Genomic DNA, 23919 nt, shown 5'->3' with positions numbered 1-23919 from the left:
TCAGCCCTTTGAGCCAGCACCACCATTCACTGTGATCATGGCTGATCATCCACAATCAGTACCCTTTTCCTGCCTTCTCCCCATATCCCTTCACTCCGCTATCTTTAAGAGCTCTATCTAACTCTTTCTTGAAAGAATCCAGAGAATTGGCCTCCACTGCCTTCTGAGGCAGAGCATTCCACAGAACCACAACCCTCTGTGTGAAAAAGTTTTTCCTCAACTCCATTCTAAATTGTCTACCCCTTATTCTTAAACTGTGGCCTCAGGTTCTGGACTCTCCCAACATCGGGAACATGTTTCCTGCCTCCAGCGTGTCCAATCCCTTAATAATCTTATATGTTTCAATCAGATCCCCTCTCATCCTTCTAAATTACAGTGTATACAACCCCAGTCGCTCCAATCTTTCAACATATGACAGTCCCGCCATCCTGGGTATTAACCTCATGAACCTACGCTGCACTCCCTCAATAGCTAGAATGTCCTTCCTCAAATTTGGAGACGAAAACTGTACACAATACTCCAGGTGTGTTCTCACCAGGGCCCTGTACAACTGCAGAAGGACCTCTTTGCTCCTATACTCAACTCCCCTTGTTATGAAGGCCAACATGCCATTAGCTTTCTTCACTGCCTGCTGTACCTGCATGCTTACTTTCAGTGACTGATGAGCAAGGACACCTAGATCTTGTTATACTTCCCCTTTTCCTAACTTGATACCACTCAGATAGTAAACACAAAGTAATAATAATCTGCCTTCCTGTTCTTGCCACCAAAGTGGATAACCTCACATTTATCCACATTAAACTGCATCTGCCATGCATCTGCCCACTCACCCTGTCCATCACCCTGCATTCTCATAACATCCTCCTCACATTTCACACTGCCATCCAGCTTTGTGTCATCTGCAAATTTGCTAATGTTACTTTTTATCCCTTCATCTAAATCATTAATGTATATTGTAAATAGCTGTGGTCCCAGCACCGAGCCTTGCAGTACCCCACTAGTCACTGCCTGCCATTCTGAAAAGGACCCATTAATCCCTACTCTTTGTTTCCTGTCTGTCAACCAGTTTTCTATCCATGTCAGTACCCTAACCCCAATACTATTTGCTCTAATTTTGCACACTAACCTCCTACGTGGGACCTTATCAAAGGCTTTCTGAAAGTCCAGGTACACTACATCCACTGGCTTTCCCATGTCCATTTTCATAGTTACATTCTCAAAAAATTCCAAAAGATTAGTCAAGCATGATTTCCCCTTCGTAAATCCATGCTGACTCGGACCTATCCTGCCACTGCTATCCAAATATGCTGCTATTTCATCTTTTATAATTGATTCCAGCATCTTCCCCACCACTGATGTCAGACTAACTGGTCTATAATTGCCTGTTTTCTCTCTCCCTCCTTTCTTAAAAAGTGGGATAACATTAGCTACCCTCCAATCTGCAGGAACTGATCCTGAATCTATAGAACATTGGAAAATGATTTCCAATGCGTCCACGATTTCTAGAGCCATCTCCTTAAGTACCCTGGGATGCAGACTCCAAACTCCAAACTCCATATCCCACTCCAAACTCTTAAAAAAGTTATCAAGCCCCTCTTTAAATACTTCTAATGAGCAAGCCTCCACAACTCTCTGGGGCAGAGAATTCTGACAAGAGATTTTCCTGAAATTGATTTTCCTGCAGAAGCAGCTTCAGCACTGAACAGCACCCTTTTACATTTATTCAGCTGCTTAGCTGCCAGTGGCAGGTGCCTCGGGCAACTGGAAAGCAAATGAAGATTAAGTTCACCGGTGGGAACAGTGTGGCATCAGGCCAGAAGCTAATTACTCTGAAGCAAATTTAGAGAAGTAACTACGTTTGTGTGCTAAATGCATTACCACTTAACTGTTCAGAAAAAAAAGCAATTTAAAATTTTATGAGAAATCTTGATGAAATAAGATGTTCTCACCAGCAGGAGAGATGAAAGAATCAAGGGAAATGAAGAAGAGCTTTGTGCACAGCAAACTGTTATAATCCGAAATGCATCTTCAAAATAAATATTGGAAGCAGATTCAAAAGGGATGGTGGCATGGTGTGCATAGAGGGTAAATTAGTTTCTTATTGTCACATGTACTTAGGTAGAGCGAAGAGCCTGCCCTGCATACCCGCGGTATAGATCATTTCATTACAACGGAGCACTGAGGTAGTATAAGGCAAATGTACCGAGTGGAGAGAAAGTGCAGTGCAGATAGACAGAAAGGTGAAAGGTCACTATGGGTTAGAACGTGAGGCCAAGATTCCATCCTGCCATACCAGGGAACAATTTAATACTCGAGAAACAGCAAAATAGAAGCTGCTCTTGAGCCTGGTGGTATGTGCTTTCAGACTTTTGTGTCTTCTGCCTGATTTGGGGCAGTGGGGGGGAGGGGGGAAGAGGAGAGAAGAGAGAATACCTAAGATGGGATCTATGATTATGCACCGAGAAGTGTAGACAGAGTCCATGGAGAGAAGGTTGATTTCTGTGGTGCTCAGAGTTGTGTACACAACTCTCAGTAGCTTTTTGTGGTCACCTGCAGAGCAGTTGCCATACTAAGCCCGATGGATCCAGATGGGATGCTTTCTATGGTTCATTGATAAAAATTGGTGAGGGTCATAAAGGGACAGAGCAATTTCTTTAGTCTCCTGAGGAGGCAGAGGTGCTGGTGATGGATAAGGCATCAACGTGGTTGGAATAGGACAGGCTGTTGGTGATGTTCACTCCTAGAGACTTGAAATTCTTAAACCTCTCAACCTCAGCACCATTGATTGTAAACAGAAGCATGTGCACCGTCCTCCTCACCAAAATCAATGACTGGGCCATTTCGTTTTGCTGACATTGAGGCAAAGGTTGTTCTCATGACACCAGTCACTAGGCTCTCTACCTCCTTCCTGTACGCTGACTCATCATTGAATGATATACAGCCCACTGCCGTGGTATCTGCAAATTTGTGGATGGCGTTGGAGCAGAATTGAACCATGCAGTCGTGAGTGTACAGAAAGCAGAGCAGCGGACGGAGGAGGCAACTTTGGGGAGTGCCAGTGCTGAGAATAACGGTGGTGGAGATGTCGCTAGCTATTCCTACCGATTGCAGTCTGTTGATCAGGAAGCCAAAGATCCAGTTGAAAAGGATGCTGTCGAGTCCCAGGTTTGTGAGCCTGGAGATGAGTTTGCTTGGAATTATGGTATTGAAGGCAGACCCGTAGTCAATGAACTATAGTCTAAAATAGGTGTTTTTACTATTTAGATGCTCTAGAGGTGAGTGGGAGTTAGAGGTTCAGGGGAAGGATTTAAAAATAAGTCAAGTAATTTATTTACCTGACAGGTATCCCAGCTTAGTGCAGTGCTGATTTGACCATGTTGTCCATAAGACCATTGACATAGGAGCAGAATTAAGCCATTCGGCCCATTGAGTCTGTTTTGCCATTCTATCATGGCTGATTTAATTATCCCTCTCAATCCCATTCTCCTATCTTCTCCCCATGACCTTTGACACCCTGACTAATCAAGAACCTATCAACCTCTGTTTTAAATATACTCAATGTCTTGGCCTCCTCACTTCTGCCTCCTGACACTCTTGAATTTCTGGCATACCGTTAGTGTCTTCCACTGAAAAGGCTGATGCAAAATACTTATCAGGTTTGTCTGCCATTTCTTTTCCCACCATACTACCTCTGCAGCGTCATTTTCCAGTGGTCCGATATCCATTCTTGCCTTTCTTTCACTCTTTATATATCTGAGAAAACTTCTTATATCTTCTCTAATATTATTGGCTAGCCTACTTTTGTATTTCATCTTTTCTCTCCTTATGACTATTTTAGTTGCCTTTTGTTGGTCTTTAAACACTTCTTAATCTCTTAACTTTCCACTATTTTTTGCTATATTATATGCCCTCTCTTTCCTTTTCTTTTTCCCAAGGACGAAGTGATTCAGATTTACACCTGTGCTCTGAAAGGAAAATCAGGTGAAAACTGATGTCAAATTGTACAATCTCTGATGTGTAAACGTGATTGCTGCTGAAGTGATAAAAATTTATTTGGAAACCATCATTATAATACTTTGTGGGGAAAATCAATTTTTACATTAAAATACTTCAGCAATTTAATTTTGTAAACACGAGGAAATCTGCAGATGCTGAAATTTCAAGCAACACACACAAAAAATGCTGGTGAACGCAGCAGGCCAGGCAGCATTTATAGGAAGAGGTACAGTCGATGTTTCGGGCCCAGACCCTTCGTCAGTCCTGACGAAGGGTCTCGGCCCGAAATGTCGAATGTACTTCTTCCTATGGCTGCTGCCTGGCCTGCTGCGTTCACTAGCATTTTTTGTGTGTGTTGCAAGCAACTTAATTTCTTAGATAAATTTTTGAGCTCATTTTTTATTTTTGTGTTTTGCCTTGTTACGTTTTAAATTACATAATTCATGTTCTTCATCTTTCCATAGGAAGCATTCACATGGCTCCTTTACTCTGGTAATTCATCACAAGGTGTTTAGCATCTGGCAAAATCTGGCTCTGAGGCACCCAGGCAGGTATCGGAACAGGTAATTAGAACTTGGTCAGTGGAGTGAGTTAGCTGTACTAAGCATCACACACCATGAGTAGATTGGCAGGCTAAGCACTGTTTGGGATTGGGGCCCATGTCATGAATAGCATTGCCTTTAACCAAAAAGCATGGAGGTGATAACCCAGAAGCAAAATCTGAATTTTATACCTGTATTTTAAAAAGTAAATAAAAGCTCTCATACTACATGAGATGGCATTATATGCTTGCAGCTGGTTGGCTCCCATTTTGCATTCTGAATAATTGACCTGGAATTTATGCCTTACTTTCTAAACTGCGGAAATTTTCCAAGAGGCAGGAAATGGTTTAAATTAGAACATTACAAATTAAAACTGGATGTTTAGAAGCTATTCCAACAAACACAGTTAATTCTTCAATGGTTTTGTAAATTGGTTTACAAATCAGATACCAAATTAAAATAATGCCTCTTCTTTTCAGATGCCAAGGTTATGAATGCCTTAGCAATTGAGCTTAATCATGTGATAGACTGAATTTTGTCAGAGATCCGCCTCTAACAGAGCACAGATGTGTATTCAATGGAGACTAATACAAAGATGTCCTGCAGCTGCATGCTCTAAATTGGGAGCCTGGGCTGGCAGCCACATACACAGCTTTGTGCTTTGATTAATAAACAAGTAACTAACTGATTGTGACATATAATTCTGAATGGCACACATTTTTGTCTTTGTTTCTTTATCTTATATAAAGTTATGTTCACATTTTAAAAGTTGCTAAGTACACAAATCACTGCAAACGATTTAATTAACTTTGAAATATATTTTACTTTATCGTAGTTTGTTAAAAGCAGAGAATTTTTTTTAAAAACCAGGGCATCGGTTCCGATGAAGGGTCTCAACCTGAAACGTCGACTGTTTATTCCTTTCCATAGATGTTGCCTGACTTGCTGAGTTCCTCCAGCATTTCGTGTGTGTTGCTCAGAATTTCCAGCATCTGCAGAATCTTTTGTGTTTATGGTGTGCTACTAAAGTATGTTTTATAATGGCCCAGGGGATATTTTCAACCTATGTCATTGACTATAAGTTTCAAATAACTTCAACAACATGGTTTAGTAAAGTCCCAGAACACCATTTTGAGAATTGGGGTAAAATGTATAAATTTCACTACTATTTCGTATCCCGAAAAAACTAAAGTTGTACATACCATTATTCAAAAAAACTCAAAATGTTCTCGATGTAGTTAAAAAATAAAACATTTATCACGCACATAATATAAAAACAATAAACAGTGGTCCCACCTTCTTCTCAACAGGATTGAAAATTGAATGCTTTACCCTCAACAAAGGTCCTTTTAAAAACAAAATCTTATGGAAACTAATGTGTTATGTTTGATTACTGATAGCTTATTCAGGTCTGAAAACTACATAATTTAGTCAGTTCTAATTCTGAGGCAAGGTACGTAACCAGACCAGCACAGGAGGTGGCCCTTTGGTACACTATATACATGCCAGCCAAAGATGCTGGTTTGGTTAATCATCTTCCAGTTCTTTCTTCACAGACTCAGCTCTTCAAATGTTCCACCAGGTACTTTTTAAATAGGGTGAGGGTTTCTACCTCTAACATCTCCTTACCAGGACTGCGAGTTAAATGAAACTACTTTTTCTTTAGTTCTGCTCTAATCCTTCTACAAATTAAGTCAACACCTTCTAGCTATTAGTCTTTCTGCAAAAGAAAATTAATCCTTTCAGTTAACTTTCCATTAAGACCTCATAATTCTATAAATCTTGATTAAATCTTTCTAGCATTTCTTTTGTTCCAAAGAAAACATCTCCAGCCTTGCTGGTCTCCCCTTGCAATGATATTTCTGTATCCTGGCTATAGCCCCACAAGTTTTCCTTGCAATGTCTCCAGTGCAATCACAGGCTTTGTATACCGTGATGAATAGAACTGCACACAGTACTCCTGCTGTCTTATACATACAGCTCCAAGAACAACACCTCATCTTCTGACAAGGCAATCACAGCCTTCCAGACTCAACATTGATCACAGCAATTCCAAATAAACTTATTGTACAGCACAGAAAGAGGCTCCTTGATCCATCACAACCTGGCCAACCTTGTTTGCTTATCTACACTAATCTCATTTGCCTGCACTAGGTCTGTATCCTTTTATTGCTTGCAGACTTAAGTATCTATCTAAATCACTCCTCATCACTGTTCTAAAGGGATGTTCTATTCTGAGGCTGTACCCTCTTGTCTGGGACTGTCCTACTATTGGAAGCATTCTTTCCTTATCTACTCTAGACCTTTCGATATTCAGTTGGTTTTGTTGAGATTCCTCACCCCCCCCCACCAACCTTCTAAACTGTTGCAATTTTCAAAGAAAAGCCATCAAACACTCCTCATATGTTAATCCTTTCATTCCTCAGATCATCCTCGTTACCCACAGGTGCACTTATCCTATCCTCCTACCCTCACAAGCATGTATCTCAGGGAGTAATCCTGAGATTTGACCTGTAAGGTCACATTTCAATTACAGATTTCCAGAATAATAGTTTTTACTTCCAGATATTTATAGATAATTATTGGTCCACTTACACCTCCTCCTGTGTTTTTTTGTTTGCTTAGTTTTCCACTAATAGCCCTCTTTCACCTTGCAATGTTACTGTTAAGTCATATAGTCCCTCTGTTGATTTTAGTTTTCTCCATCAATCACCAACGTTCCTTCATATTGTTTCTTTGCATCTTAAAGCAAATTTATAACTAACTTATTCCACTTAGAATAAATGCTCACTGAGTTGAAGCATTAACAGATTTTCTCTTACTACAGGTGCTGGTTGACCCATTAAAGGATTTTCATAGTTCTTGTCTTCATTCCTATTTATTAGCAGTCTTGCTCTGAGAACTTTACTTGTGCTTCTAGTGCTGCATTTCAAATTTACAGTTACTTTTCATAAGAATACAAAAAAAGGTAGAGGGCATAAGAACTTGCTTATTCATATAGCCCCTTCATTTCTGAGTTTCTTCTGAAGTAAACTGGTGATGCATAAATCAATCTGCACTTGTCAAGTTTCTACAAAAGATCACTAAGACACAAAGGTTGGCCAGCAAACTTGGGAAATCTTTCCTGGTCTTCCTTGAGAGGTGTGATGAGAGTTTTCAGCCCACTGGGAGGGATGACAGAACCCAGTTTGACATGTTATCTGTAAGACAGCACTCCTGTTAAGGTATCATCCTCTCACAGGATAATGTTGGATTGGGTGTCAGCCTTGCATACGAGTTAAAATTCTGGTGAGAAAGGCTGTGATCTACCGTCTCGAAGGTGAGGTGCTTTCATAGAAATGAGGTAACATATCTCATGCAGAAGCCATTGCTGATCTGTCATTAGGAGATTCACAAGGCTCACAAATGCAGTAAATTAATTTCATCTCATTCATATTACTGCATCACCAACTAAATCTGTACAGCACTAGTCAGAGTTTGACATATCATTGTCAACCACATAAGCTACAATGCCTCACTGGTGAGGAGCAGGAAAATAACAGACAGATGGGATTTATGTTACAAAAGGTCCTCTTCAATAGCCTAATAAAAAATGGTTAATCAAAATGTGTCAACACTCTCTTGAAGCCATGAACATACCCTTACACTTTCCGATCACCAGTGATGTGCATGTTAACAGAAGTGTTAATAGCATGCTTGTACATTGTGCAGCAAAGATTTTGGCAGTCACTTCATGGGTCTTTCCTGATGGAGTCAGCCAAATGCAACAATAACTGAACAGCTGTTTGAACACATCAAAGGATTGATCGGTCATCAGTCCAGCTTGTGCATGAATTAAATGCACCCCAACCCTGATTGATGCATGGGGTGCGGCATTATGATGAGGCAGTGTTGCAATGTGTAGCATTTACTTCCCAGCAATTATCTGTCCAGGCTTGCCTCCGTTTAAAACAGTGCAAAATGCTGCATCATTGCTTTTCATTAAAAACATATACAATCCTAAATTACCAAAAGGCACCTGCAGTTTAAACAAATGAATTTATTTTATCTTTTTCTAAATGATGGCACTGATGCATCACCAAAGTAAAATGATATAAGAGGTGATTTAGCTTATCCTTCCCCTGAGAATGATGAGTCACTACTGCAGCATGCCATTTCATTGTGATAACCCAGGGATTTTGCCACCATAGCAGGAAGGGCAGAACTGTTCCAGGTATTAATCACTCTTTGCCTTCTGTCTTTCTGTACACGCAGCTACTATTTAACATGAAGTCAGAACTTGTGATTAATCTTTCTCATTCCACTCATCACTTTCCCTTTCTTTTTTATTATTTGCAAGTTCTCTAATGCTGGACATCTGCCTAGCAGCCCACTGCTGGACTGCTCCTGGGGAATGGATTTAGTAATCACATATGAATGCAGTCTTCAAGATGAGGCCTAATCCAAGCAGGGATCAGCTCTGGCGTATGTAATATTCTGTATGCTGTTAGTTTTTATTGATTCCTGCCCTGCAAGATTTAGGCATTAGCAGAATTGATTCTATTATCCTGCAAGATCTCTTTCAAACGTGGTCTAGTTATTTACACAATACTCAGAGTTATAGTGGGATACAATACTAAAATGGGCCCATGCTGACAATCAAGCATCATTTACACTCATTTTATCTAATCCATTTTATTATCCCACATTCTCCTCTGCAGTTTCCACCACTCATCTAAACACTTGGAGCAATTAATGTACCAAACCACTTATTGTGAAATGTGAGAGAAGATTAGAGCACCTAGCGGATGCCTATGCAGACACAGGGAGAACACGCAAACTCCGGGGGTGACCCTGAGTTGATGGAGCTATGAGGCATCAAGTCTAATAGCTGTGTCCTGTGCTGCCTTTTATACATTTCCTTTTAATGCGGAAGATCCTCTTAATTTCTACTATCATTTATTCTAAGCTGCCCAGTTGTGAAAATTACCTGTGTGTAATTGTAATTGCTTGATTATCTCTGCTGCCTTTGCTGGCTTGGTACAGCTACAAATGTGCTTTCTTGAATCTAGGACATTTACGTAGATGGGAAGCAATGAAGCTCCACACAGATCTCTACATATTTTATCTTGTGTATTTTTACAAACCTAACAACCTTCCTAGAATTAACTGGTCCCATTTCCCCTGTAGCCCATTCCTACTGAGTTCTGATGAAACGTCATACAGTGTAATGCAGACAAATGTAAGATTTTCCATTTTGGATACAAAAACAGGGAGGCAGATTACTATCTGAAAGGCAGTGAATTCGGAAAGGGGAGGTACAAAGTAAGCATGCAAGTACAGCAAGTAGACTTCATTGCAAGAGGATTTGAGGGGTGTGGCGGTCTTGGTAAGATCACACTGAAAATTGCATGCATTTTGGTCTACCTATCTGAGGAAAGACATTCTTACTATGAATGGGTCACTAGACTGATTCCTGGGATGGCAGGACCGATGTATGAAGACACCTTAAGGTTATCTTCACTGGAATTTAGACGATTGCAAAGCAACTCATTGGAAGTCGTAAAAGTCCTGATGGGACAGGACAGACTGCCTACAGGAAGGATGTTCTAGAACCAGAGTATATTAGCACCAAGATGAGAAATTTCTTCACTCCTCTGGAATTCTTTACCACAGAAAAGAGTTTGAGAACAAATTATTAAACATATACAGGAAGCAGTTTGATCCAGTTCTTGTGGTTAAAGAGAACAAGGGATATGGGGAGAAAGCAGGAGCAGGATACTGAATGTGGATGATCAGCTCATGCATATTGAATGATGAAGAGGCTCAAAGGCCAGACGGCTTGTTCCTACTCCATTTTATTGAGTTGAAATGTGAATTTCGTTTTTATCCTTAGAGATGCCACCCGACCTGTTAAGTAATTTTTCCCAGTACGGGTACCTCCAAAGCACAAATGCCAATTTATGTAGAGCCCATATATATGAAGGAGCCTCTCGTAGACCAGGGGGCTGAGTTTACCAGATGCTGCAGGGCTGCAGGCATCTTCTGCTGCTTTGAAATTTGGTCCACAGCCCATTCCTAATCAGTTCTGATGAAAGATTATAAAGTAGATAAATGTCCACTTCAGATAATAGGGAGGCAGTTACTATTTGAAAGGCAGTGAATTAGGAAAGGGGGAGATACAGAGTAAGCAGGCAAGTGCAGGAAATGGACTTCATAGCAAGAGGATTTGAGGGGCGTTCTATTGTTTGTCTGACTTGTGAACCATCTGAGATACAAGCGGTTATACAATGCAATCCTGCTATAAACTAGGGAGGACTGTATTATTTATTTGTATTCTGCCCCAAAAAAACAAACTGGCGGAGGAACTCACTGGGTCAAGCAACATCTTTTGATAGGTCTTGAGCACTCCCAGCAGCTTACTTTTTGCTCCGGCTTCAAGCAGCTGGAGTCTCTTGTGCCTCAACTTTTATTGTACAGTTCCAGCATATGCAATATTTTCATTTTATTCTAATCAACTTACACATCTTATGTCATCTACCCTTGGTCAAAGCAGCATCAATAAAACATTAATTCCCATTGTTGATTAGAGTCCTGCCAGTTAAGCTGAAGGAAACCAAAGCTTGTTACTTAGAACAGAATGCTGTCATAGAAATGGAAACCTTTTTGACTGATCAGACCTCCAAGTTTGAGATTTCTCCTAAATAATTACTCTGTGGCTCTTGCCAGTAGTTTTGGAACACCCACTTACAATTGGGCCATAATCTATATCTATATTAAATTTAGAGCTTCAGACATCTACATTTTGGGTGCTCTTTATACATAAAGGGACAGTACATTTTTTACTAGGATATAATGTGTTAGTCAGTTTAAAGTTCCAAATTATTTTATAACAATGATGAGGGTAAATTTTCTTTATAAAAATATATTAATACATTTAGCAGGTCTCCCCGGAAGTTATACTGAGTTCCTGCCTCAATTAATAGAAATGTGTACTTACAATGAGATAAGCTTACATTGGCATTATCCATTATAAATGTCACTACAGAAAATCATAATGGAAAAAGCTGACAGAAAGTCTATGCAGATGTAAAATTTTTCATATATTAGAGATCTATGTTTACATTTAGTCCAAAGTGAGCATTTTTGTCTGAGAAGTGATAAGTTACTCAACACAATACTTTAGTCATTAGGGTTCAAATTTTTCCATTTCAGAAATGGGTGCAGATCAAAAAAACAATGGAATTTTATATACACCTGGACGATTGACCGTAAAATAAGGTATGCAGCAAATACACGGTAGTCCTCCAAGGGGACAAAATCAGCATAACTTTATGCATTTTACGGTCTACGCATGGTGTATATAAGTTACGTACAGAAATGTGTAAATGATAATTTCGAGGTCATTCACACACTTCACTTATCTATAAAAATGCAGCAATTTTCCTTGGAATCTTACCGTTTGTGGAAGCATTCAAATAAATTTGAGGAATGGTATACTTATATTGAGGGTAAAAAAGGTAATGTATATGCACCATGGCATCAGGCTTGACCATAAAATGCACAGAGTTAATAGATAAATGACCAACCTTGGCGAAATATCGCATCCTTGCTGCATAAAGGCACCCAGAGAAAACCAAAGACTGTTAAAAATGCCAAACTCATTGGGTGGTTGATCAGTCGACGCTTCATCTTGTCCATCTTCGGGTTCTTCCGTGTGCCACTCGTATGGGCTGAACCGGCTGACCAAGAATAGTACCACGCTGACTCCAATGTAGGCAAAGACGATGCACATCCATATTTCGTATGCCAGTGGATCGAGAAAGGAGAAGACACCCGGCTTGGACTTCTGGGGCTTCTTGATCATGATGGAAATGCCCAGGCTCATAAAGGGCTTGGAAAAGTCAATGACCTCCTCTCGTACTAAAGTAATGGTCAGTGGTGCCACACCAATCTGAGCTCTCTGTGGAATAGGGCAAAATCCTTTTTTAAACACATAGGTTGAAGTACACAAGTTGTAGATGATACAATTGAAGTCAACCTGAAAAGACTATCTCCAACATCCAATGATGTAGTTACTTTATCCTGCTTTCTTAAAAATAATAACAGTAAGTATTTAAATCCAAATCAAGTATATCATATAACAGACTCTTACTATGATCATTCTCACACATCATAATCACTAAATATTGCTAAATTTAAGTAAATTCAAAAAGTCATTACACCTGTGTTTACTCAGGAAGTCATTTTATCAAATGCATCTGAAGGGACTCAAGTGAATTCATATTTGTAAGCACAGTTTAAAAGCCCAGAAAGGAAGACAGGAAATGCCTCTGGTTGATAATGCATGAGTATCATTTTATATGCTCTATTAAGCTCACAGAAAATGTGGCAGGAACGCAGCAGGTCTTCAGCCAGGGCTATGCAGATGAATAACAGTCAACGAAGAGCCTTTGCTTGAAACATCACCTGTTTATTCATTTTCATAGATGCTCCCTGACCTGCTGAGTTTCTCAAATATTTTGGGTGTGTTGCTCTGGACTTCTGTATATCTTGTGTTTATCTATTAAGCTGACTGGGACCTATTGGTAGACCAGAAAGAACTTGGGCAGCATACTGAAAACTACACTAGTGAGCTGGTAGAATGGTGGGCTTCTGAGGTACCAACTTGCTTCAAGCAGGCTTCAATTATACCAGTAACCAAGAAGAACATGGTAACCTACCTCAATGTCTATTGTCTAGTAGCACTTATGCCCACTGTGATGAAGTGCTTTGAGAGGTTGGTGATGAAACATATCAACTCCTGCCTGAGGAGTGACTTGGATCCACTTCAATTGGCTTACTGTTAAAACAGGTCAATACAGCAGATGCCATCTCATTGGCTCTTCACCCAACCCTGTAACATTTTCATTCAATACTATCATTCTCTCAAAACTAATCAAAAGCTCCAAGACTTAGGTCTCAATACCTTCTTGTGCAACTGGATCCTTGATTCCCTCACTTACTCCAGTCAGTTCGGATTGGCAACAACATCTACTCCCCAATCACCATTAGCACAAGTGCACCACAAAGCTGTGGGCTTAGCCTTCCACTCTACTCGCTTTATACTTATAACTATGAGGCTAAGCACAGCTCCAATGACATATCTAAGTTTGCCGATGACACCACTCTTGTTGGCTAAATCAAAGGTGGTGACGAGTCAGCATAAAGTGGGGAGTTTGAAAACTTGGCTCAATGGAGCCACAACAATAACCTCTCACTCAATGTCAACAAAACCAATGAACTGATTATTGACTGCAGGAGGAAACCAGAGGTCCATGAGACAGTGCTCATCGGGGAGTCAGAGGTGGAGAGAGTCAGCAACTTTAAATTTCTTGGCCTTATCATTTCAGAGGGTTTGTGCTGGGTCCATTATGTAAGTACCATTCTGCAGCAGCTGTACTTTGTTAGAAGATTGGGAAAATTTGACAAGTCATCTAAAACTTTAACAAGTTTCTACAGATGTGTGGTGGGGAGTATATTGACTGGTTGCATCATGGCCTGGTGTAGAAACACCAATGTCCTTGAAAGGAAAAGCCCACACAAATTAGTGGTTACAGCCCAGTCAATCACGGGTAAAGTCCGCTATACTATTGAGCACATCTACAAGGAGTGCTGTTGCAGGAAAGCACTGTCCATTGCCGAGGATTCCCACCATCCAGGCCAGGCTCTCTTCCCACTGCTCCCATCAAGAAGAAGCTGCAAGAGTCCAAGGATCCACACCACCAGGTTCAGGAACAACTATTAACCCTCAACCATCAGGCTCTTGAACGAGAAGGGATAACCTCATTTAACTTCACTCATCCTAGCACTGAACTATTCCCACAGCCGATGGACTCACACTCAAGGACTCTCTTAAGATTCAAGATTGTTTAATGTTATATCCTGCACACAAGTGTAAAGGAGGACAAAATCATTGCTACTCCAGATTTGATGAGGCACAAAAAAACAAAAAATTAAGAACATAATAATAATAAACAAAGTAAACATAAATACATAAGATAGCTTATAAACATTGATTGTATGTCCATAAAATGACGCAAGGCTGCACATGAGGTGACTGATGGAAAATAATAAAGTAGTGGTAGAGTTAGTGATCGGTCTTACTATTTGGGGAAAAGAACTGTTTTTGAGTCTGGTGGTCCTGGCTTGGATGCTATGAAGCCTCCTCCCTGATGGCAGAGGGACAAACAGACTATGGGCAGGGTGGGTGGGATCCTTCATGATGTTACTAGCTCTTTTCCGGCACCTTTCTGCATATATGTCATTGATGGTGGATCAGCTGGTGCCAGTGATGCATTGGGTAATTTTGACTAGCTGTTGTAGAGCCTTCCTGTCAGGTATAGTGTGGTTTCTGTACCAAGCATTGATGTAGCATTTTAGGATGCTCTCTACTGTACATCTGTAGAATGATGCGAGTATAGATGTACAAAGTCCAGCTCTCTTCAGCCTGCTCAGAAAGTCGAGGGGTTGATGAACTTTTCTGATTGTGTAGGGTAAGTTCTGGGACAATGAGAAGTTGTGTGTGATGTGCAGTCCCAGGAGTTTGAAACTGCTTGCAGTTTCCACTGCAGTGCCACCAATGTATTTCATGTTCTTGATATTAACTGCTTATCTATTTATAATTATTATTTTGTTTGATTTTTTTCTTGTTCTGTATTTGCAGTTTTGTATTTGCATTTGTAGCAAGCATAACGATGTACAGCATTATTGATAATTTCTGCTAAGCCAGCCTAGTTTCAAGAGAAGAGGCTGTCAATTTGTTTAGTGAAACAAATTGGGGTCAGATGGCACTCTGCTATATCTCCTCAGGGTTGAATTGATGTGAGTTGATAGAGAGGTTTGAAATCCTCTCAGCTGATAAATCATGCATGGTATTGGGATGACTTAGGCAAAGGGCAAAGCATCTCACCATTGCCTTAGTGCCACTTAGTATGGGCGCTTTGTGCTGAACTGAGGCTGTGGCCTACAACTAGCGGGCTCCTGAATTGGCTGCAGTGATGACTGGTTTTGTATCTGTGACTCACTTTAGTGAACTTCAGTTCTGAATGCTATTTGCTTCCTTTTATTATTTGCACGCTTTGTTTTTTTTCTCTGCACATTGGGTGTTTGATGGTCTTCATTGGCTTTAATGGGTTCTATCGGGTTTCTTTCTTTGGCAGCTGTCTGTAAGGAGACAAATCTCAAGGCTGTATAACGCATACATACCATGATAATAAATGTACTTTGAACTTAAAAGTCTTAGGCTGATTCCTGATCTGTGCTTGATTCAAGGTTGCCTGCCACTAGATCCACATGAGTCTCCTAGGGTGGGTGTGGATTTTTCAGGTGAAGAGGAATGGAAATGGGGAGGCTGGGAAGATAATGATGAAAGAGTGAATGGAAATTTGGGGAGAGGAATGAAAATGAAGTGATCAATAACGTGAGGTAGTCCTGGGATTGGAAAAATCAAGTTGAGGATTGAAGAGTGGGGATGCAGGGGAGTCTATGGGGAGCAAAATTCATTTTAGCTACCAGCATAGGAGAGGGCAGTGTTAAACAGGAACGGCCGGGGGTGGGGGTGGGGCAGGGTGGGGGGAGGTAGGTGGGGAAGTGAAAGCTAGGTAATCTTACACAGATTGTTGTAACTGTTAAGCAAAGAACTGAGGGCTATTACACCATGGGAGAGTTTACTGAGATTTGGTAATGAGGTAGAAACTTTGATATAATTTAAAAGTGAATTGATTAATGTCTGAAGGAAAGTCAGACAGTATAAACAAAGACAAGTGGGAGGTGGGTGGTTACAAGACAGTTAGCTTAAGTGCTGGCACCAGAGACTCAATGGGGTCACAAACAGAGCTTCTGGCACATTGCCCTTCATAAATCAAGGTACTAAGTACAGGAGTTGGGATGTTATGCTGAAGTTGTATATTTGATGCTGGTGAGGCCAAATTTGGAGTAATGTGTGCAGCTTTTGTCACCTACCTACAGGGGAAAGATGTCAATAAGATTGAAAGAGTGCAGGGAAAGCTTACAAGGATGTTGCCAGGACTTGAAGACCTGACTTATAGGGAAAGAGTGAATAGTTTAAGACTTTATTCCTACAGAGCATAGAATGGTGGGGGTGGGGAGTGAGATTTGATAGGGGTATGCAAAAATATGATGGCATCGATAGGGTAAAAGCAAGGAGGCCTTTTCAACTAAGGTTTGATGAGATTATAACTAGAGGTCATAGGTAAAGGGTGAAAGACGAAATATGCAAGGGGAACATGAGGTGGAACATCTTCACTTCGAGGGTGGTGAGAATGTGGAACAAGCTGCCAGCAGAAGTATTGGATACGAGTTTGATTTCAGCTTTTAAGAGAAATTTGGATAAGAACATGGATGGGTGGGGTATGGATGTTATTGTTTAGGTGCGAGTTGATGGTACTAGGCAGAATAATAGTTTGGCATGGACTAGATGGGCCAAAGGACCTGTTCCTGTGCTATAGTGCTGTATTACTCTACAAAATTACCTCCGAGAGGTAATGTTGCAGCTATATAGGACCCTGGTCAGACCCCACTTGGAGTACTGTACTCAATTCTAGTTGCCTCATTATAGGAAGGACGTGGAAACTATAGAAAGGGTGTAGAGGAGATTTACAAGGATGCTGCCTGGATTGGGGAGCATACCTTATGACAATAGGTTGAGTGAAATTAGCCTTTTCTCCTTGGAGCGACGGAGGATGAGAGGTGACCTGATAGAGGTGTATAAGATGATGAGAGGCATTGATCATGTGGATAATCAGAGGCTTTTTCCCAGGGCTGAAATGAATAGCATGAGAGACCATAGCTTTAAGGTGTTTGGAAGTAGGTACAGAGGAGGTGTCAGGGGTAAGTTTTTTTATGCAGAGAGTGGTGAGTGTGTGGAATGGGCTGCCATCGGCGGCGGTAGTGGGGGCAAAAATGATAGGGTCTTTTAAGAGACTCCTGGATAGGTACATGGAGCTTAGAAGAATAGAGGGCTATGGGTGAAGCCTAGGTAGTTCTAAGGTAGGGACATGCTCGGCACAGCTTTGTGGGCCGAAGGGCCTGTATTGTGCTGTAGGTTTTCTATGTTTCTATGTTTTTAAAATTACTACTAGCTTTTCTGCATCAAAATCTGAGCAGCAACAACAAAGGCCTGTCTGTTTGCTTTGATGGTGTTAGAAAATGTTTCCTGTTTGAATAGTGTGCAGCTTGACAGCTTTCAGCAGGAGCATATTAGGAGGTTAAAGCAGGACGACTGGTTCCATTGCAGAGTGGAGCTTATCAATATAGCAAGTTAAGTGTTTCATGCATGCATTTCTAAAGGAAACACATTGTCTATAATACAGAGTGAGCTAATTACTCCTGTACTAACTATGGGTGTTTTGTACATCAGTCGTGTGCACTGATCTTGCCTTTGAAACTGAAAACTACAGTCAAAGGACCACCCACAGGCACACGGTACCTTAGTTGCCATGTGTATGCTCACGTAGTACAGTCCACCATGAAGTTTCTAATGAAGTTTATCATACAAAAAATTATATTTGATATATCAGAATTTGAAAGCCTGGTGCTAAATTCAGAATGGGTGCTTTATACAATTTATTCATAATTCCAATGATTTATACAACACACATTTTGAAATAGTATTGAAATAAAAAATGGCATCAGCAAATCAAGTGGGTAACAATTCTAGCTGCAGTGTTGGGGTGTGTTTCTGTAGCATCTCTTCCTTGATGAACTGAGATGGATCAGTGAGGAAATGGTATGAAGTTTCAGATGAAACTAATCAAGCATCTCTGGCTACAGTGAAGAGGCGTGCTTCCTGTAACCCACACGCAGCACAGGAATATCCAAACTCGCTGGTAGAGCACAGCTGGTGTGGATTAAAAAAAGGACAATCAAGTTCACTCTGCATTGCCTCCAAATCTGCCCTCTACAATAAAACTTCATAATACTATTCAGGCATCTCTGATTCAACACTATTAATTCCATCCGTAAGCTACCAACTGAACAGCACAGAAATAGGAGAATCCTTTGGTTATATCGTTTTGGGGGGCATGATGAAATCTATAGAATTTCTTGTTGCCTCAGGATTATTGAACTTGCCTCAGTTCTTCCAGAAATACGTATCTGAAACCTAACTCTGATCTTGTTTCCAGATTTTTTCATCTTCCTATGAAATTGGAAATTAAGACAGTAAATTTAAATTGCAAGTGTGCAGGTAATGGTCCAGCCCATGTTTAATATTGAATTATGTACACAGAAGACCCCTATTCATACACCTACAATCCCATTAATTTGGATTTTAAAGCAATCTGTATAAACAGCTCTCACAAGGACTCAAATTCCAGTGCGTTAACTATATTGTCCATGTTCCTCAGATACTTTTTGAAAGAAAAGATGCTTACAACAGTGGATATTTACAGCTGGCATAAATGCATTGGACTATGTATTAAAATTAACACAGAAAGGAAGTCTTCAAAGTTAGAGGTAGCTTCCTTTAACCAGCTACTGTATAACAGGTACTTACCCCATACACAAGTTCGCCCACCATTCCATTCCAGATTTTAGTATCAGGATCCCTTGCTCCATATTTCCCATCAGGAACGATCTTAAGCTCATACTTTATTCCAATGTGTTTTGCAATTTCTGAAGCTAGATCCACACAGTAACCCTCATACTTGTCATTTCCTTCCAGAGTGTCATGGTTTTTCTTCAGCATAACATATGGACCCTCCTAATAACAAACAAACAGACTAAGTCAATGAAACACAACAATAAAGTTTAATAAATTCATTTAGTCAGTTTAAAAACACTGTTTTGCTGAAGATCTGATAAAACTATTTATTCCAGGCATTGTTTACACAGCTTATGTTGAAGATTAAAATCAATCAATGAAAGACAAATTGCATTTCCCTTGGTTTTTCTTCAGTTTAAAGTGACGGCAAGTTTTACCTCTGCAGACTTTATCAAGAAACACCGCGTAAAACTGAAAATATGCTATATACTTCCTCTGTGGCAGAATTGATGACGTGTCACTACTTTCTTGACAAGGAATGATATCAGCCATCTGCATTTGCATTTAAACTATATTCTGCTTCTAGATATTTTGATACTTATAAAATTCCAAGATATGGGTAATTAGGACTGTCAGTAGAAACTACAAGTGACTAGACAAATTATTTCAGTAAGAAACTTAAGTTTTCCTGCAATCCCATTCAAAATAGTTTTTAATACGAATTGCCAAGATTAACCATTTCAAAGACTGGAGATTGACTTAGGTCTGTCCACATTTACCTTTTAAAGTGGTTGCGATTCCTTTGTGCCAGCAGGCCCAAATTTTTCACAGGGGTTACCCGTTTTTCTTAGGCCAGCAATACAGTGACTTGCATAAATCCACTCACAAAGAATGACTTCCACTTTTCAAATCAAAGCAGGCCCCAAACATATTATTAGTTAATGTTATGCTGCTAAATTTCAGGGAAAGAAACAAGGCTGATTATTGTTAGATTGGTTATAGCCTGTTCATTTGCCTTTTACATTCTCATTCAGGGACAGGCAGGTACATACACTGAAAAAGAATCTAAACAACCCTCATTACTGTGTGGAAGGACAAATATCTCAGACTCTGCTCAATGTGGAATAGCATTTATACAACTCAGTGCATTACCCATATCAGCTGTCTGTTTTTATACAAATTTCATCATCATCATCACTAAAACAGTCTTTGCTTGGGAATTATTATTGATACGAAGCACATTTTTCCATCATTTCTAATTTGTGAAAAATGTGTAATAATTTTATATCTATATCAGATTATTCACAGGTGCTTTTTTTTTTAAAAAGGATAAACCACCCTCCCCTTTGCGGCTTGGGTTTTTTGTTCTGTGCTGTGTCGTATGACTAGTGTGATCATGGTCTTTTCATGACCATGATTGCTTTTGGTAAAATTTTCTACAGAAGTAGTTTGGCATTGCCTTCTTCTGGGCAGTGTCTTTACAAGACGGGTGACCCCAGCTATTATCAATACTCTTCAGAGATTGTCTGCCTGGTGTCAGTAGTCGCATAACCAGGACTTATGATATGCACCAGCTGCTCATACGACCATCCACTACTTGCCCCCATTGGCCTCATGTGACCCTGATCGGAGGGCTAAGCAGGTGTTACACCTTGCCCAAAGGTGACCCGCGGGCTAGCGGAGTGAAGGAGTGCCTTACACCTCCTTTGGTAGAGACGTATCTCCACTGGTCCACCCCTGCAGTTTGGTACACTTTGCTATTTATCATTGCTCTTATATCGGGATATGAAAAAAATCATAACACTGTTTGAATTTAATCTGAATTATACAGAGGCACTGTCTTCCTGTATGAAATTGTAATAACATTGAAGACCATGTTTTAAGGGCATATTTCACTGAGTATCGATAAACAGAATATTGCAATTTCTAAAACACCATTTCTCTTCAATTTTTTTTGTTCTGGAACTAGTTTCATAGCAAGTTATTAAAGGGAGATAAAAACAATAGATAGAAATCTAGACAGAGCTAATCAAGCAAACATTTCCACAGAATTCTGTAAGTGCTTGTGGCTTTTCCATTCTTTCTGTGATTTTTTTCAATAGTTCAATTACTACATTAAACAAATCAAAAATAAAGATAAAACATGTTTTTGACCCTGTATGGCTTATATTAATCCTACAAGGAAGCAGTGGTCAAGTTGGAAAACTTAGGAATTAGATTCCTTCCTTGACTGAGCCAAGTGTAGAACCCTGTCCACAGCTCTGAATGATCAGCTACCTGAGGATCAGTTTATGTAGAATAGCATTGAAAGTGGCCACTCAGCCCATTTCATCCAGAGGAATCCTATTAGTCCCATTAGCCTAAACCCTAACCTCCCTTTATTTCCTGCAACCAATTTGGTCATCAATTTCCTTTTGATTCTTTAAGCCATTGTGTTACAGTCAGGGAAAATTTACAGTGACCAAATAAATCAGTAAATCTTTGGGATGGGTGAGACACAAATATCTGAAGTAAACGCAGTTATTTGGGAGAGAACATACAGGTTCTGCACAGGTGGTATTTGAGAGTAGTAATAAATTTCAAAGTAAATTTATTATCAAAGAATGTACATGTTACCATACATTGGAGTGATTCTGAGGCATTCACAGTACAACAGAATAAATGAAAAACTATACACAATCAATGAAAAAGGACATGCCATCTCCAGGGACCTAATTCTAGGTTCCTGGAAAGGTGAAGCAGCTGGAGGTTGAGGCAGTGGCTGAATAATACCAGAATAGAATGTATTGGGCCATCGGTTAATTGGGGCAGTTGATTATTTGGGGCAACTCTCAAAGAACAAAAACTAATCAATAAAATTGCTGGGATACCCTTTGTTTATTTGGGATACTATGTCACTTAATTGAGGCAGCAGTCTATAGCTAAACAGATTCTAACTAGCATCAGTCAATCGCGCAGACTTGTGTGGATATTAGACGCTACACCGAATAGTTTTTAAATAGTGTCAGCCACGTGTATTTGTGTTCAAAAAGCACCGACTTTTGTCATTGATAGTTGGCGAGAAATAAGCAGTAAGACAATTCTGAACTGTTTTGCTCACTGTGGTTTAAAGCATTCAGGCTTGGAGATGCCATAAACCGACTGGAGAGATAAAAAAACAATTTCACTACTCCAATAAGTTAGGAACTATGAAGAATTTGATTGTATTGACAATAATCCTAAATTTTATAATGAAAATAAAGATTTGGAGGATGCAATTGTCAAAAATATTGTATAATGCAGTCCGTTATCCACATGAGGTGTCTGCGCTGATTTTGTTCATTTCGTTCACTGGACGATTTCTCCATCGATAAATATTAGGAACTAATATTACACAGTTTTATAGAACTATAGTACTATTGGTAGTGTTCCAATCTGTTCTGTATTTCATTTAAATACAAGATTTGTTCCTCAGTTTGTCTTTCTTTAAAATATAACTTTTAAACTACTTCCATGAATAACTGGGGTAGCTGCCTAATTGTGCCAAAATTTACTAGTCCTGATGTGTCCCAATTAACTGGAATCCACAGTGCTTCCTTCCACAACATGATGATTTGTTAGTACAATGTCTGATGAAATGAAAATAATTTTGGGTGCATTTAGTGGAAATGCATATTTAATATCAACACTATGATGCAATATTGAGCATTGCATTCATCTGTCAAGCAAGTTTTGATGAGATGGTGTCACTTCCCACATTGAATGTTGCATTATTACTACTAAAATGAACTTGCTGATAATGAAATATTGATATTGGTTCAAACATAATGGCAAAGCAAGGTTATAAATAGAATACAAAATGAGATAAACTCTTGTGTTGGTAAGAGTCTTTGTTTAATATTTTAATCAATTTCCACCAGCAAATGATAAGAAATATATTTTAACTAGCAAAATACATCATTCATCTAATTTACAATGTACTGCCTGAAAACAAATCTAAACTGATAAAACATGAATTGTGAAACACGGAAATGATTGAGTATTCGCAGAAACAATAAATAAAATGATTTGTCGTGACACACAATTGACTCATATTGAAGTGTTCTTGTCATCAGAGCATTGAATATAACCCTTTCTATAATTTAGATTATTCTTCCCTAGTAGATTTCTGCCCTCCCATCAGGACATCCAACAACCTCTTGAAAGTTCTTAACACTGACCTGAGAAAAGGCTATAAGACATAGGAGCAGAATTAGGCTATTTGGCCCATCAGATCTGCTCCTCCATTCTATTATGGCTGATTTACTGTCCCTCTCAACTCTGTTCTCCTGCTTTCTCCCCATAATCCTGACTAATCAAGAACCTATCAACCTACTGTTTAAATATATCCATTGACTTGTCCTTCACAGCTGCCTGTGGCAATGAATACCACAGATTCACTACCTTCTGATGAAAGAAATTCCTCCTTATCTCTGTTCTAAATGGATGTCCATCTATTCCGAGGCTATTCTAGACTCTCCCACATCCACTCTATCTAGGCTTTTCAATATTCTATAGGTTTCAATGAGATCCCTCCTCATTCTTCTAAACTTCAGCAAGTACAGGCCCAGAGCCATCAAATGCTCCTCATAAATTAACTCTTTCATTCCTGGAATTATTCTTGTGAAAATCCTCTGAACACTCTCAAATGCCAGCACATCTTTTCTTAGATAAGGGACCCAAAACTGCTCACCATATTCCAAGTGTGGTCCGACCAATGCTGTATAAAGCCTTGGCATGGCTTTTATATTCTTCTATTCTCAAAATGAACACTAATTTTGCACTTGCCTGCCTCACTACCGACTCAACTTGCAAGTTAACCTTTCGGGAATCCTGCAG

The 23919-nt window shown here is 39.7% G+C and overlaps 1 protein-coding gene across 5 annotated transcripts in view; it reads right to left on the bottom strand.

The window, feature by feature from the left end:
* LOC134349571 (glutamate receptor 4) overlaps positions 1-23919 on the bottom strand; it is a 244598-nt gene that overhangs the window by 18714 nt on the left and 201965 nt on the right. For all 5 annotated transcript variants that reach the window (XM_063054098.1, XM_063054099.1, XM_063054100.1 and 2 more), the window contains exons 10-11: positions 19075-19281; positions 12107-12480 (exon numbers count right to left, since the gene is read on the bottom strand). In XM_063054098.1, the coding sequence (XP_062910168.1) occupies positions 12107-12480; positions 19075-19281 (581 nt within the window). The remainder of the gene's footprint in view (positions 1-12106; positions 12481-19074; positions 19282-23919) is intronic.

Source organism: Mobula hypostoma, chromosome 7 (assembly GCF_963921235.1).
Source record: "Mobula hypostoma chromosome 7, sMobHyp1.1, whole genome shotgun sequence".
NCBI classification, from domain to species: domain Eukaryota; kingdom Metazoa; phylum Chordata; class Chondrichthyes; order Myliobatiformes; family Myliobatidae; genus Mobula; species Mobula hypostoma.
Note: the sequence above shows the minus strand (reverse complement) of the source record. Positions and strands in the feature narration are given on the sequence as shown.